Here is a 15,858-nt window from a genome sequence, read left to right as displayed (position 1 = left end):
ATACACAAGGACAGTACCGATAACGCTTAAGATGCCTAAGGTTGTATGTGTGCGGCGCGGCTCGGATGAGATCGACAACGCCATCGAACGCCTCGATGAAGCAAAGGTGCAGCTGTTGTACTCGAAGTTTCCAGTAGGCTCGGGCACCTTCAAGCGCAACAAGTTTATCTACGTACAGTACATCGGCCCCAAGTGCGGCATTGTGAAGCGTGGGCAGGGGATCAATGAAATCGCCAACTTTACCACAAACAACATCCGCGGAGTCCCCGGCTTCTCGACGACTGAGAAGACGTCTCTTTCCTTTGAGTTTCTTGTGCGGCAGATGCGCGATACCTTCGTCACCGATAACGGCAACTTCTCGATGGAGCAGATTCGTGAGGAGTACCGCGAGCGGCTAGCAGCAGAGCAGAAAATGATGCATCGGGAACGAGAACAGGCGGCAGTAGTGGCCGCCACAGCAAGGCGGGCACGTCGCAACTCAGCACCAAGTGTGCGGTTGGCACCGAACCCGGTTCCACCATCGCTGAAGGAGGAGGAGGAGCAGCGCCCGCACAGCCCTGTCGAGTTGTCAGAGAAGACAAACCGCATAATGGCGTCTCTACGCCAGGACAACGGCTCGATCAACTGGGCTGTGTTCGAGTCGAATCTGGAGACACTGACGGTGCGGGCCTACGGACGGCAGGGTATCTTTGAGATGGTGAAGAACCTCCCTGACGAAGCGTGGCTGTTTGGGCTCTTTCGCATCGCCTTCTCCGACGGCAAAGTCCGTCAGCGTCGCATCATTTTCTTTCAGTGGATTGGTAGTAATTTGAAAGCATTAGGCAGAGCTAGTCACACTGGGGTCTACCCTGCTATGGCAAAGGCCCTCTCCCCCTTCAACTACGAGATTTATCTCGTTGGGCGGCAAGACCTAAATCCACAGGCCATCATCGCCAAGTCAAAGAGCGCCTTCCGTACGCCGGCAGACCGGCGTGTCGGTGTAGCACAGGATTTCTTGATGGACAGCACCGTCTTTACCGAGGAGAACTATCGCCAATCGCTCGTAGACGAGCTGGCGCACGCCGAGGCATTTGAGGAGCGCCCAAAGAGGTCGCATCGACAGACCATGCCTATCGTTCCTGACGGCATGGAACAGAGCTTGGCTAGTCTGGCGGAAAGTATGACGGCCGATAGCCCGGCGGCGCACAGCTTCTCGATTCAGGAAACGATCGATCTGGTGCAGGCGAACGAGGGAGGCCTCGTGTGGGCCATCTTTGAGGTCCAATAGCGGAATGAGCGAGGGCGCGACAGCGAAAAGGTGAAGTGACGTAAATCAGAAGCTAGGGAAATGAGTGCCCCATCATCGCTTTGCGAAGGTCTTTGTGGTTGTCTGGGGGGTGTATGGATATTCTTCTTCTCTGGTGCAAGTGTTGTGCTCGCTCGATTTCACCTCTGCGATGGAAAAGGCGATGAGCTTATATGTTTGGTTTCTGTTTTCCCTGTAACGCCAAAAAGAGTTTCCCGTTGCCCATCCCCCTCCCCCCTCCCTCCCACTCTCTGCTCAGTCTCTCTTCTTACCCCTCCCCTCTTTGTTTAGTTTCGGGTGGACAAAAAAAGGGCAAACTCCCTCCTCCCCTCCTTCCACGAAAAGAAGGAAGACGCGAGGAGGCGTGTTCGCCATGCCACCCGGATTCCTCCTCTGTGTCACGCACACCATCGTTCTTGTGTTTCCTCTTGCGTTTCACTTTACGTGTGCGTATGTGTGATTTGGCGCGTCTTTGTGTCGTCCCGTACGCGTCTCTCCTCTTTGCTGTGCTTAACGCGCACACATTTCTGTCGTCTCCTTCATACCTTTTTTTCTTTGTGTGTCCGCTCTTCGCTCCCCTCCTCCTCCTCCGCGCGCGCTCTCTCGTTACGGGTATGTAGAGCTGCACCTTCTCTTGTTCTACATCCTTCTCACCTACATATGCGTGTTCATGCGCACTCCTGTCGTACCTTCATTGCTCCCTCTTCTCTTCTTCCCTCCCCCCGTCCCTCGCTTCTCCTTTGTATATCCCTTGATCATGGCTGGTCACCTTAGTGGGTGATATCCGGGGTCCAGTACCCCCACGCTTTGTGGAGAAGCCAAGCAGCCTGCAGCTTGCCCCTCGAACATGGCTGTGCGGACTCTTGGCGCCAGTGGAGAGGTCTGGGCTGGCGCTGTGCCGAAGAGAGGTACGGCCATGATGACGTTTGCGCGAGCTCACCACGGATCGTGCCGACGATTCAGCGAGTCGACGCATCCACCTGCCGCTTTTCTGCTTGCGCCGCGCTGCGCGTAGTGGAATGGCAACGGGGCTGAGCAACGCCTGTTGGTGCTGAGTGGTGGGCCCCGGTTCCTCCACGGACCTTCGATACGAGTCTTTCTTCTGCCAGTGACGCATTTGCCCTACAGGCTCGAATGGCATTTGACTTTCCTGGTGATCAGCATATTGTTTGTAAAAGAGGAGGGAGAGGCGGTGGGTGGCGTCTTGGTGCGCATGCAGTGGAACATCCAGATTGGTGTAGCCTCTCCCGTTCTCGCGAATGAACTTGGAACTGTGGCGTTGCGGCGATGACCCTTGTCGACGAGTACTGTTCATGTCTGGGTGAACACCGAAAGGTGTGACCTTGTGGCTCGGAAAGCTCGCTATCATCCCAGCTCCGCAGTGGCACCTGTCCGCAATTCGAATTCCTGCAGCAGCAGGTGACGGACAGTGGCAGCAAGGGGTGTACATGACGTGCTGGCCTGCTACACCGCTGGCACTCGGTGGCGTCCCTACACCGACTTTTCTCCTCTGTGAGGTCAGCGGGCCCGGCGTTATGTCCGACGTGCTGCGCGAGCTTCATAGGTTTTTCGAATCACTCAACACACCTCGTTTCACGTTGTGATCTTGCACGCAGTGTTATGAGTACGCCCATCGCACACGCCCTGCATGGAACTTCCCCTGTCGGGTGTCTACTGCTGCCCACGGTGCCCCTTCAGGATGACAAGCGGTGAGTTCTCTCTGCAGGGGCACGTGTTTCGTCACGGGTCCCCTTCGCCTGGCACACTCACGCATGCCTGAGGTGTGCCAAATCAGGAAAGGTCGAACTGCCCCCACCGCTGGTAGACTCATGGACATATGTCCCACCTTGTCGCGGCACATTGCTGGCGGGCCATCCAGACACGCACTCCATGGGATCTACGGAAGTAGAAGATCAAAAGGGAGCGAGTCCTCCATACAACAAGGCCCACGTAGAGCCCGGCCACAGGGTGCAAAAATGTGTGGGTATTGGGTGCACGCCCTTCCAAGCACAGTGGGTATGATGTGTCACGCTCCGATAAGGCCTACAGAGGCCAAAGGAGGAAGGGGGGGGGGTAGGCGGAAAGGGCAAGAAGAGATTCAAATCAGTTGAGCCTGCAATGCATGCGTGCCGAAGAGGCGGTATCTCACACGTCTGACTGGGTTGACTGATAGAACGCAGATGCCGGAAGCCCGGTGGGAGCAACCCACATCACACCATCGAGTCCGCGAGACTACCATGTAGAGATCTACCACACCACCATATTATCGAATGCCGTGGCTTGAGGTGACGGAGGGAAAAACATGACATACAGGGATAGCACAGGGTCTCTGGGAGCCCTGAGCTACAGCTTCTCAGCGTCCTCTTTGTGCTCACCCTGCATACACCTGGACCACCTCCTGCCATTTGCACAACAGGCGCCACCGCCTCCGCCCTCTAGCCGGACCCTGGCCGTGGACCACTTGGATCGAGGCGTGCACCCCACCCAGGGCTGTCTGGCGCCACGCGCGCGCCGGAAGAAGAAACGAGGAAGGCGAGAAAGAGCCTGTGAGGCGCATGCTCCGATGCGACGGCAGGACGACTCATCCTAGACGGCCAGGATTTATAGTTGCAGTGCAGCACAGCGGTCTGGGTGGGCGGTGGTGCTGTGCGTACCTGATCACTGGCGTGTTCGTGGTGGAGCGGAGACGCTTAAAAGCGAAAAGAAAAAACACTACAATTTGACCGTGCGGACGGCTGTAGTGGTGCAGCGAAGCAACACCTGTACAGTACACGCCTTAGTCCCACTTTGCCCTTTGTTTCTCATTGTCTAGCGATTCGAGTTCATTAGGAGTCGTTTCTTTTATTATTTGATGCGGCGCGATTTCATCTAGGGCAGCTACTAATGTGTAGAAGAGGAGCACCTATCGAGGGAGAGAGAACGACACTCACTGTTGAGGAACGGAGTGTTGGGGGGCTCACAAGAGGAGAACATGACTGCCTCAGTCGTGAAGGGCACCTGCCCCCTCCCCCTGTCTCTCTCCCCCTCTTGGGGCAGACAGTGGCTTAATTAACGTGATGAAGCCGTTGTTGTGTATTCTGTTTGATATCATTTGCTTGTGGGCAATCTCGTCTCGCGTTCTTTTCAGGATCGTGTGGTGAGGAAAGGAGGAAAACAAAAATGCAAAAAAAAAACAAGCGCAAGAAGAGATGTGTGGAGGAGACGTGTTCATGCGGAACTCTACCTGTATACGATTCATCCGCCCGCACAAAAACCCTGCTGAGCACAAAGAGCCCAACACATGAGCAGTGGGTCTCCCCACTTTTTCGTTATACTTTCTTATATCGAAGCTGTTGTATATAACGGCTTCGAATATACCTCATCCCACCACACGGAGGAAACACACACACACATGCAGTCACTCACTCTAGGATGCACTGCGTTGGTCGCCAACAGAGCTGAAAGGCCACCAGTGTTTTTGTATGTGTGTGTGGGTGTCTCGCAGTGAGTGAGTCAGTGAATGGGCCAACGTGACTCTTTGATCGAACTTCGCCCTTCCTTACTTTTTCATTCTCTTTTCTCTTCTCATACCTCCATGGCGCCGTTTGTGCTTTTTCTTATTACTCTTATTAGCTCGCTCACATTATTAAGTCTTTTCGCCATCCCAGCGAAGCTCTTCACTCGTAGCTGATATACTTGGTTGTGTGTGCGGAGCACAGCTCTCGTGCGTGTTCATTTCCTCTTTCTCACCCTGGGTGTGCTGGGACAGGTCCACGTGCACGGTGTTGTGGCAATGTTTTCTGCGTGTTTATTTTGTTTGGGTATACGCTAGTTGTGTCTCCTCTTCCCCCTTTTTTTTCATGGGAGAGCGACATAACATTTTGTTGTTGGTGGTGTGTTTGATGCGCAATCCTCCTTCCATCCGCTGCCTCTCGCCTTCCCCCCTTTTGAAGCGCTTACTTTCCCTCATGTCTACACAACTCCGGCGGCGGGGGCAGGGAGGAGGGAGGAGAGAATAAACCTCTTCTCAAGCACACCCGCGGGCCTCGGAGGACGTCGCGGCTCGGTGGAGGCGGTGGTAGGACAGCGTAGGCTGTGGCCCGAGTTCGTTCTTTGTTACGTTCCCCTTTTTTTTCTCATCGTGCCCCTTTTTCTCTGCCGTAGCACATGAGGACATCCCCCCTCTAGCTACACCCTCTCACATGCCCATCTCGCACTGCAAAGCAGCTGTAGACACACGCGTTGCAGTAAGACACCAAGGCAGTCATGTGCGAACAGTCGGTGCTCCACACTTTTCCCACCCCTGCCTTGCAGGTTGCTTTACAGCCGCTCTCACTATGCTGCTCGCTACAGGGTGGGACACGCTCCAGCCACGACGACGCTCTGCCCACCATATGGATGGCACAAGCGTCTGCAGTGTCACCTGTCGCTCCGACGCATTACTCTTACTGCCCTGCGTCGTAGGCACTTGATCTTGTCGCCGCCAAAGAGGGTTTGGCAGTGGCAGGCATAGGGAGAGGGAGGCTGCTTGGCTTCCCCACAGTAAATGAGGGTGCTGGACCCTGGATACCATGCACTGAGATGCCCCCTTCTTCAGGGGACTCGGGCGCAGTACGGAGAAGAAAACGCGAAGAGGAGGCCTAGCCGCTGTCTCGCAGAGCTCATGTGCGTGCTCACCCCAGCCTGCGCTCAGACACAGAGGCTGTCGCTGGGCCTGCTAGGGCATGAGAGTGTGCAAAAAACACAAGACGAGAAGGGATCCAGAGCCGCTGTGTTTTAGTGAAGCCTCCTGGTTCTCTTTTTATGGAATAGGTGGTCTCCCCCCCCTCCCGCTCTCTTTGATGTACATGATGGAAAAACGAGATTGACAGTCGCTTGTGAGTTGTTTCTCAACCCATCATGGGACTTCATGATGATGTGTGTAGGTGTTTTTTAGGGCGAACGAGGGAAATGTCTGTCACTCGCCGTTGCTGGGCGCAGGGGCTTGCATGCCTTTACACATCGCTGTCGAGCTGGTCGGGCGTTGTTATGAGCCACAAAAAAGGGGTCGAAACGGCCTTTATTTCACGCCTCATGTCGTAAGGGGTACGCTTCTCTCCCTTTGTGGCCTATTTCACGTGTGTGTGTGTGTTCTTCCCCAACGTCACGGTTGTGCTTTCATTCGATTTTTCTCGCTGGGCGTTTCCGCGCCTCCCCCCCTAATTTCTTCCTTACGCATTGGGTATAGCGTGTATATGTACACATTGGAAACAAGAACGGTGCTAGCGTTGTGCATCGAGTGCTCTTTCTCTCCCTGCACTTTGGCTATGCTTTGCTTGTTAGCCTGGACACATTCTTTCACGGAGGTGCAACGAGGAGGCACATCGGGAGGGAGGAGGCGAGTGAATGGTATACCGGGCACTGTTTTGTAGCACAAGGTCGTTTCTCGATGACTGATTAATATCACCCTCTGGCCTCCTGCCCTTCACTTTGGGTTTTGAATCGCGGTGCTATCTTACCAGCCCTTTCATCCCCTTCATACATCTCCCACCATCTCGTATCCATCGTACCATCCGTTTCCTTTCTGGCTCTCTCCTACTGCCTTTTACACCCTACTCGCCGCCTGTTAACCACTGTCGGTGATCATCATCTCCATTGAATTACTTTTCGTGGCTGTGGGGGTCTTAATGAACTGTCTTGAGTGGCGTTTCTTTGTTTGCTAGCCATCCGCTTTATTCCTTCTGTTTTTCTTTTCGTTTGTTCCAGTGGGTATTCCTCTCCGCGCGCGTGTATGCGTGTATGCGTAGATATGTTTACTCCTCTCTTTCGTCCACATGTGGTCTCCCTTCTTTTTTTTGTGTGTGTGTTTGCCTTGTGTTCTGCTGGTTGTGAGTCGTGTTGCATCGATACAATGAATCGCGGGTGCGGTACTGCTGCTGCTGCTGCTGCTGCTGTTCGTTAAGCAAGCAGGGTCACTTCAGGAAATTGTGGGAATCAATTGTGTCTCCTTCATTTTGTTTTTTCCGTTGTTCCTGCCATGGGGTGAGGTCTCCTGTATGGCGTCCTCCACAGTTTGCTTCTCCCACTTTTCACTTGTCTACGATCTCTTTTCTGTCAGCTGTGATGCCCTCTCGTTGTACTCGTTGGTCGAGGCTTCTGCTTCTTTGCTTCGTTTGACTCCCACCTCGTGTTGCGGTTGGACACAGCGAGGGTTCCCGACGATGGCTGCTTCTTTTTTTCCCTCCCCTTACGGAAGTCCGTTGTGGTGGTTGCGTCCTTTTCTGGCCCCTTTGTTTTGATTGTTTCTCCACACCCTGTTTCTCTGTGCTTGTATCATGTAGGTTCCTGTGCAGTGTACCTGCGTCTTGGCTTCTTGTTCTTTAGGAGTGGGAGGGAGAGAGGAGAACTTACACACACACACACAGTTTAACAGCGGCACACATGCGCGTACATATTCACACCCTACTGATCTTCTTCGAAGACAGAGAGAGAAGAGAGGGACTGCTGCAGAGAGAGAGGGGATGAGGACTTAGTGGCTTTGTGTGTGTGTGTGTGCGTGTATCGTGTGTGTGTGTGGGGGGGGGTAGAGGCGAGAGGGAGAGAGAGCAAGTGGTGCAAACAACAGCGCAACCTCCACGGAAACCACAAAAAAGGGTGCGCTTCACTGACTTGCAGACGTCCATTTTACCCTCCCCCTCCCCTCGGAGGCGTTTCCACCGTCGCTCACTCCTACAGTGTATGTATGCCACCGCCGTATGTCTCCGTACATAAGAGCCGCCTGTACTAAACGCATTGCACTTTCCATGCCAACAAATTCATACAGCAAATACAAGGGAGATAAGGCGAGTGCAGCTCCCTCTTGCCCCCCACCCCCACCCTTCACGGGAAGACAGTGTAGGCGGATCATGTGCATATTCGCTGACCCCCTCCCCAATAATCCCTTCCTTCCTGTGTACCCTACTGCTGACGCGGGTAAGCTCTGGCATTGGGCATGCAGCGGTGGCTCCACGCTGTGCGAGTTTGCTACTGCTACGGCTGCTGCCGCTCGGCCAAATAAGCGGAGAGAAGGTGCGGCCTATGACAGATGCCGATGCGCATTACAGTGGCACACATCTTAGATCTGACGTTCTCTGTCACTAACTTCTTGCGTCTTCTCCTTCACTCACCCTCTTGTGTTGGTACGGTATTTCCTCTCTTTTTTCTCTGTGTTCACTGTGCACTGTCCTCTATCCTCTACTTCACGTCTCTCTTTCCACACTTCGATCCTTTTCCCGCTTTGTAGCTCTCGCCATTGAGGTTGAGTTGCAGGGCACTCGTACCGAATTCGTCACCTTTGCCACCAGCGTGCTTGCGCCTCTGTCTGTCTTGGGCGTCTGAGTCGAATATTTTTATACACTGTGTATTGCGTCGACAGGCACGCATACTTCACTCTTGACGCGCTGTAGAAGAAGGTGGAGCTGTTGTGAGGTCAGTTCGGTGTCTGCTTCCCACTCTTTGCTCGCCATGCTTCTTTCTCTGTAGCCGCTTCGCTGACAGTCTGCCTTACACTGGGGTTGGGGTGTTCGAGTAGTGCCTCTGCGAGGAACTGTCACGCAAACCTCATGAGCGGGGGTGGTGATGTGTGTAGCGGCACAGTGGCGGTGTGCGGGCTGCAGTACACCACCTCACCCTCTCTCCCTTCAGCAGTCAAAGCGGCGCGCGATATCATGCTGACGTCGTCCTCAACGTTTCCGTCGATTCCAGGGGTGAGGGGAAGTTGCACGACAGGGGCGACAGCACACAGTACCGCATCGACCCGTCTGGACCCTTTTCCGCAAAGCACCTTGCAGCTGTACCACTCGTACTACGGATCTCTTCGAGGCACTGAGCCGGCCATGCTAGCGACCAACGGTGGTGGTAGGAGTGCCGAGTGGGCTGGCTCCTTGACCTTGCCTGACGACCTCTCTGGCATCGGTCCCTCGGCGCGGCGCCTGCTTCAGCTGGATGCTGCACATCAGCACCAGCAGCGGGCAAAGAAGGGCGAATCAAAGAAGACGCCAGGCGCGCCGGCTGTTTTACCAGTAGCGTCTCGTAGTCTTCCCACGCAGTTGGGCAGGTCGAGAGCAGTCGCCACTGATTCAGCGACAGCGGCAGCGTTTTCTTCTATGGCGCCCTTGCCGGTGTCAGCGCAAAAGTTCATGAGCGGCACGCAGAACGCCGTCCACGCCAGCACCGCTACCTCGCATCACTGGGAGCACACCATCGCCGCTCGCCCTCTCATGTTATCTTCCAATATCACCAACCGCGTCCACGGCGGCGGCGGCGGTGGCACCTCCACCATTCCCGCTGCCGCAGCTCCACCGCCTCTGGTCACGCAGCTGCAGTGCTACATCAAGCGCGAGATCGTCCTGAACAGTGGTGGCGCTGCCATTCCAAGCGCAATGAATCAGCTGAGCCCCTACCGTGAAGCCTTCCGCGCGTTGTCTTCTGCGTTTCCTGCGTACGCTTCTCTCTTGAACGACATTCAGTGCGCGTACGACAATGCCATTCAGGCACAGGCGGAGTTGCTCACCGACGCCTACTCCGCCGCGGCCGAGCGGCACGTGGAGAGGATGACGTACCAAGAGAAGGCGGCTGCTCTGCATCAGCAAGTGAGCACGTTACAGGCCGAACTGAGCGAGATGGCGAAAACCCTTGAGTCCCGTGCGCATGTGGAGGGGGAGCAGCAGCAGGTGACCATGCAGAAGTCGCGCACGAGCCGCACCACTGACGCGCTAGAGCTGCGCCGTGAGCTCGAGGCGGCCAATGAACGCGTTTCCCAACTGACGCACAGCAGCCAAATTGACCTGGAGAAGATCCTGGTTCTCATCGGTGCTGTGCGGGAGTGTGATCGACGTCTGAAGGACTACGAGCGCCTGGTAACGAGTGTAATGGGTCAGGTGAGCGAACTGGACGAGTTCAAGCGCATCGCCGGTGAGGCCCAGACGGAGCTACAGCAATTTAGGAACAAATACTCGGACTACGTGCCAGCGGCCGACTTTTACCTTACGAGGGAATACCTCGCCGGCGAGCTAAAGGCGGCCCAGCTGACGACGCGGCGATGGCGTCGCACTGCGGCAGTGCGTGGCACACAGTTAGAAGTCATGCAAGGTCGCCTTAGCACATTGGAAGAAGACCGGGAATCCCTTGTCAAGGCTCTTGCTGTTGCCACGGCGATGCCTTCTGGCGGTGAGGCACACGCTTCTAGCACCGAGACGGTGCTCACGCCACGTCCGTCGTGGAAGCGACTCTACGAGCAGTACCCAGAATTGGCTGGCTACGCAGCAGACGTGGGGCACCTCACGACTGAGCTGGACCGAGACGACGACGACGTGGATGGCGTTGCGAACGAAGATCACAGTGCCGCTAGGAGGACCTCGACTACCTCGATCTTTGCGCTTGATCTGCCGACGGTGAAAGGCCCAAAGGAGACTAGGCTGCAGGTGAAGTACCTCGTTCAGCGCATCGTGACACTGGAGGGACTACTGCGGACGCAGCGGCCGGAACAGCCACTGCGCCACCCTTCCAGGGCAGAAGTTGTGGAGGACGGCCATGCGTCAATGGATACAGCGCGCGCAAACTCCGAGAAGGCCTCGCAGGAGGTCAGCCTTGCAACCAAGGACAAGGCGGTGGACCCCTCTGCGATGCTCCAGCACCGCAACTCCCGTCGCCACCACAGCGTTGGAGACCCGTTTCACAACACCGCCAGCGCCGCGATCGACGGGGCAGCTGTACCGCGCTTGGCGCCTCCTCTGGAGCTGCCCCTGCTTGGGCTTGGGTATGGGATGCAGATCCCGCTGTGTTGGCGCGCGAGCGGCGTTCTGCCCCGCCGCCCTGTCGCCCCTTCTACCATTCTGTCGCTGGTATACCACTTCTTCTTCGATGTGCTTCCTACGTACCTAGACCAAGAGGATAAAGTGCAGCAGACCCTCGACTCGGACGGTACCCCGGTGCAGGGTGGCACCGATGACCTCGCCTTGTTGCTCTACGAGCTACTGCAGTCAGAGATGCAGATACACGAGGATCTGCAAGCATACGACTCGGTTGCTCACCTCATGATGAACCTCGAGAGAGACGGCGAGAAGTGGGAGTGGTTCAGCGACGCCTTGCATCTGTTCCTGTGGATAGCAAATGGGGTGATGCCGCCACGGATCGGTGTAGACGCGGCCGTCGTGGTCGCGCAGGTGAAGCGCGATATTCGCGCCTTGGCGAAGGAGTTGCAGACCTCGCGCGTGCGTCGTCAAGCACTGAGCGAGTGCCTGCAGCCGGTCCTGGAGCTGAAGACGGCAGCCGAGATTGCCGAACTGCGCGCCGCCCTGGGCGGGGAGGCGACCTTCAACGCGAATGTGCTCTGCAGCGACACGCATTTGTTCATGCAGGTGCTGCTGGTGCAGGAGTGTCGTGCAGGTATGGATCTCTACGTGTCTTTCCTCCGCGCCCTTACTGTAAGGGCGAACTTGATGACTCGCAGTGATAGTCGTGCTGCCACTGCTGGCTCTGTAGCGGCGGCTCCGAAAGGCGCGCGTGGCTTCAAGGCGCCATCTATGGCGCAACTTGCCGAAGGTGATCGAGTGCTCTCCTTAGAAGACGTGTCTGCTGCCATCCTGGAGGTGGAGCCGCGCACGCCAGAGGTGATGCTGCGGGAACTTTCCCTGAACGCGGTGGGTAGTGCCCTGTCGGTCCCCACTCTGGGAGATACAATAGCATCAAAGACGGATGTTTCCGAGGAGCCGTCGGTGGTGGTTCGTCTGAGTGACATGGAGCGTGCCATCAGGGTCGCGCCGCTCATCCGCCACACTGTACGCAGCTCCAAGGAGGACTGGGTCCTGTGACCGCCCTGATATTCTCAAACTGTGGGGGGGGGATATGAGATGAGCATGGTATAGGACTCACTGGAACTCTTGTAGCGCAAAAAAGCGTATCCACCGCCAACCATGTATGCGTAGGTCCGCGATCCACTCGGCTTTGATCCCCCTTCCTCTCTTGAGGCACTCCAGTCGATCTCTCCTCATGTGTCTGTCTTCTTTTCCGTGCTTTCTGCTTCACCGCTCGTGCCTAGCGAGTTATGGGTAGATGTGGCTGTGATGAGGAGGTCTCGCGCCTTCAGTGGAGGTCTGCCATGTGGGGTGTTAGTACGTTGCTACTACTGATGTATCAATGACGGATCGAAGCTCTAAAAGAGCACCGCAGGGGCGGGGGGGGGGAGAGTGACGTGTCTACTCCTGTGCAGTGCCCCGCTTCCCTTCCCTTTCGCCTTCTCACTTTTTGCCGTTGGAGAGTTTTATTCACTCCCTTTTCTCGCTTTCTTCTTTGTTCGTTAGCGCATGGTGGCACATGTCTCGACTTTGCGTCCTCGTATGCTTGCTGCTGTGCCTCTGTGTGCGTGTGCGTGCTTGCCCTCCTGTATTATGATTTCGCCGCCCTCCCCTTCGTTGACGCACGCACCCCTATATGTGCGCGTGTGTTATGGGCATGTATTGGCGCTTCTTCTCTTTTCTTTGGAACTTTTCGATGTGTGTACTTCTCCGTTACGCTTCATCGCTGTGAAGCACGATCAGAGCAGCCCTTTTTGCGAACATGAGAAGACGAGAGAGCGGTCTTCCTCTTATTTGTGTGCCCTTCTCCGCTCTGGGGGAGTCGTAAGGTCAAGGCCCATGCAAGTCTTACCAGTACGCCCTCTCTCGATGCCCCGCTTCCTCCCCGCCGACTGCTTGGGCGATCGTGTAACGGACGAGGAGTGAATTGGATGTATGAGCGAGCGCGGCGGGTGGGTGAACCGCCAGCGACGGAAGCTTGGTGGTATTTGTGCTGCCCTAACGGGCACGTCTCTCTCTCTCTACCCCGCCCCCCCCCCCCCCCCACCACACGCACGCACTTCCTCCCTCTCCTTTGCAGTCTCTTCTCGGTGCCCCAAACAGGAGCGTTAACCACTCGTTGTGTGTATGTGTGTGTGTGTGTGTGTGTCAGGGACGGGTGCCACCGTTCTCAATGGCTGCCGTAACACCTGCTCCACAGTCAGATGTGTCTCATCCTTTGCCTGTCGAGCAAGCGTCGTGACTTCATGGAGCGCGCCAGTCCACTGACATGGTCAATACCGATGGGGAAAAAAAAGAAGAAAATGCACACAATTGTTCCACCGCGCAAAGTACACACCTGCGATCTAAAGCACCTGCATACGCGAAGTCATTGGTGCGATGCAACAAGCAAGAAGGCCATCTAGTAACGCGTTGTGGGATGATAGCGCTGCCCCCATCGCCGTCGTTGAAGCATGCACTTAGATCCCATCGACGCACCCTCACCCTGTTGTGAAGACCTGCTCCTAAGCACATGCTGTTGTGGGTCCGCCACCCCTTCAGTGAGCCGCAACGTACATGCCCCTTATCGCATCCGCAAATGTTCTCCCCTGACACCGGGCGCAAAACTGACTAGACCATGCGATAGTCGGCGTCAGTCGTATCACTCGCTACGTATCAGCAATCGCGGCACACCCAGTGTGAGTGAATTGTGGGGACAGGCCCCGCCCGTGTGCACGGCTCCTACCCGCCGACGGGGGCAGTTCCAAGCTACCTAGGCACGCACACGCTTCCCCCATGCGCAGCGGTCGCGTGCACATCAACGTGTCACTCCCTGGCGAGCAGCGGACGGACTCGTTGGGCCACGGAAAGCGAGCGGCACGCATGCTGTGGCTCTCCCCGTTCTGTGGAGTTCCTTTATTCCCCTGTGAGTGAATAACGCGGTACGCACAGACATCAAGCCAGGAGGAGCTGCACTCTCTCACAGTCATTGGGCACGCATAGGCACGGGGACACGAGGCTGCGACCCCCCTCCCCCTCCTTTGCTTGCAGCTATCGCACTGCGTATGAATCAACGGAGCTGAGGCCTGACCTGCTGCGAGGACAGCTTGTTCAACCAAGACACAGCAGAGCAAGTGTGGTTGGTGTTGGGGACTCGCTCTCCCTCATCATGGCGCTCAGCACGGGTTCCACAGCGGTGAAGGATGGCCTATTGCGCCGCGGCAGGGCGCTAATGCTGGCGCCACTCGCCCGTCGCGTGCGCCTCTCGATTCCGTTTGTCTTTGGTCACTGGGGATCGGATGGCCGTAGCGAAGTCCACAGGGTTGCGAAACCGGCAACGACAGAGGCGCCGACGAGCACTCCATAGATCACAGGCCTGGACGCCGGCCTCCGCCCTCTAGCCGGACCCTGGCCGTGGACCACTTGGATCGAGGCGTGCACCCCACCCAGGGCTGTCTGGCGCCACGCGCGCGCCGGAAGAAGAAACGAGGAAGGCGAGAAAGAGCCTGTGAGGCGCATGCTCCGATGCGACGGCAGGACGACTCATCCTAGACGGCCAGGATTTATAGTTGCAGTGCAGCACAGCGGTCTGGGTGGGCGGTGGTGCTGTGCGTACCTGATCACTGGCGTGTTCGTGGTGGAGCGGAGACGCTTAAAAGAGAAAAGAGGTGTTAATCCCTACACAAGTGTGTGCCTGTGTGTGTGTGTATGCTGAACACTTTTTCGGGCCTTCTCAAGCAGCGTGCTCGTCTGGCGGGAGACGACAATGAGAATGCAACGCGGAGTGCAATGAGGCGCTGTGCTGTGTCGATGTCTCAGCAGGGGACGGCGCTTTTGCATTTCTTTACTTACCACTGACTGACAGCGAAGCGAATTACGGAGTACCACGCTAGCCACGCCTACAATGACGGCCAAACAGAGGACACCAGTGCAGTCATGGTTCGCGCGCTACCACTCGCTTTCCAACCGTAGTGCTGGACAAGCAAACAAACCGAAACAAAGTGGAGAAAAAAACGTGAGGGGAGCTCGAGGAAGCACGCAGGCCCTCAACTGTCAAACCAAACCTTCGTTACACCTCTCATGGAGGGGTGGTAGAATCGCACCCAATCCTTCTCATACAGCGGCTACGCGGTAACGATTACTGCTGCCCCGCTAGAGCATTTCGCCGCTGAGTATTTGCGCACTCTCTCCGGCGAGAGACACACACTTGAGCGCAAAGCTTTCGGCGGTACGATAACGAAAGAACCGTGAGTGTTCACTACCGCTCAACGGGATGCAAAATCTAGCAATGCGAGCAATGAACGTTTCATTGCACCTGCACAATTCCACGTCGTCCTCTTCACATGCTTCACTACTTTCCCTCGTTTCTGCTCTCCTCCACGGTGCGATTTCATTTCTTTCCTCTCCCGTGTTTCGCACAATGGAACACACTCTGTGCTCTGCATTTTTTCTCCGATGCGCGCCGGACAAAATCGCTAACTGTTTTTCCACTGCCTCGCTCTGCTCTCTGTTATCTCGTCACTCTCATTACGGCGCTGCCTCAACCGTCCACTGGTGTACGTGCACCGTCTTTGTTGACTTCTCTCGTCCCGTGCACTAGAATCTAAGCAGATCACCATCCCGACTTATTTCAGCCTCGGCTCTCCTCTCATTCTCTGAGCAGCTTTTTTCTTTGCCCCACCGCCTGCGTGAAACTGTTCTGTGTTAGAAGAGAGGCGCACAAAAGGCTCGTGCATCGACTTCACGGAAAGACGCTCAGCACCGTCCAGCGTAGCGATCAAAGATTCACTGACACTTTTTCTT

General features: G+C 56.0%; 2 protein-coding genes across 2 annotated transcripts, besides 3 other annotated features; both read left to right on the top strand.

Moving 5' to 3' along the window:
* Positions 1 to 31: 31 nt before the first annotated feature.
* On the top strand, positions 32 to 1,267 carry LPMP_302490 (hypothetical protein; the record flags this gene model as incomplete). The annotated part of the gene is made up of 1 exon (XM_010702970.1): positions 32 to 1,267. The coding sequence occupies one exon, from the start codon at positions 32 to 34 to the stop codon at positions 1,265 to 1,267; it is 1,236 nt and encodes a 411-aa protein (XP_010701272.1).
* Positions 1,268 to 2,048: 781 nt separating this feature from the next.
* Positions 2,049 to 3,984: a repeat region.
* Positions 3,985 to 5,397: 1,413 nt separating this feature from the next.
* Positions 5,398 to 5,863: a repeat region.
* A 2,981-nt stretch (positions 5,864 to 8,844) lies between these two features.
* Positions 8,845 to 12,093, top strand: LPMP_302480 (hypothetical protein; the record flags this gene model as incomplete). The annotated part of the gene is made up of 1 exon (XM_010702969.1): positions 8,845 to 12,093. One exon carries the CDS (start codon positions 8,845 to 8,847, stop codon positions 12,091 to 12,093), a length of 3,249 nt encoding a protein of 1,082 aa, XP_010701271.1.
* A 1,740-nt stretch (positions 12,094 to 13,833) lies between these two features.
* Positions 13,834 to 14,697: a repeat region.
* Positions 14,698 to 15,858: the final 1,161 nt, after the last annotated feature.

The sequence above is a fragment of the Leishmania panamensis genome, assembly GCF_000755165.1.
Source record: "Leishmania panamensis strain MHOM/PA/94/PSC-1 chromosome 30 sequence".
NCBI classification, from domain to species: Eukaryota; Euglenozoa; class Kinetoplastea; order Trypanosomatida; family Trypanosomatidae; genus Leishmania; species Leishmania panamensis.
This window is presented reverse-complemented; position numbering and strand designations above follow the sequence as displayed.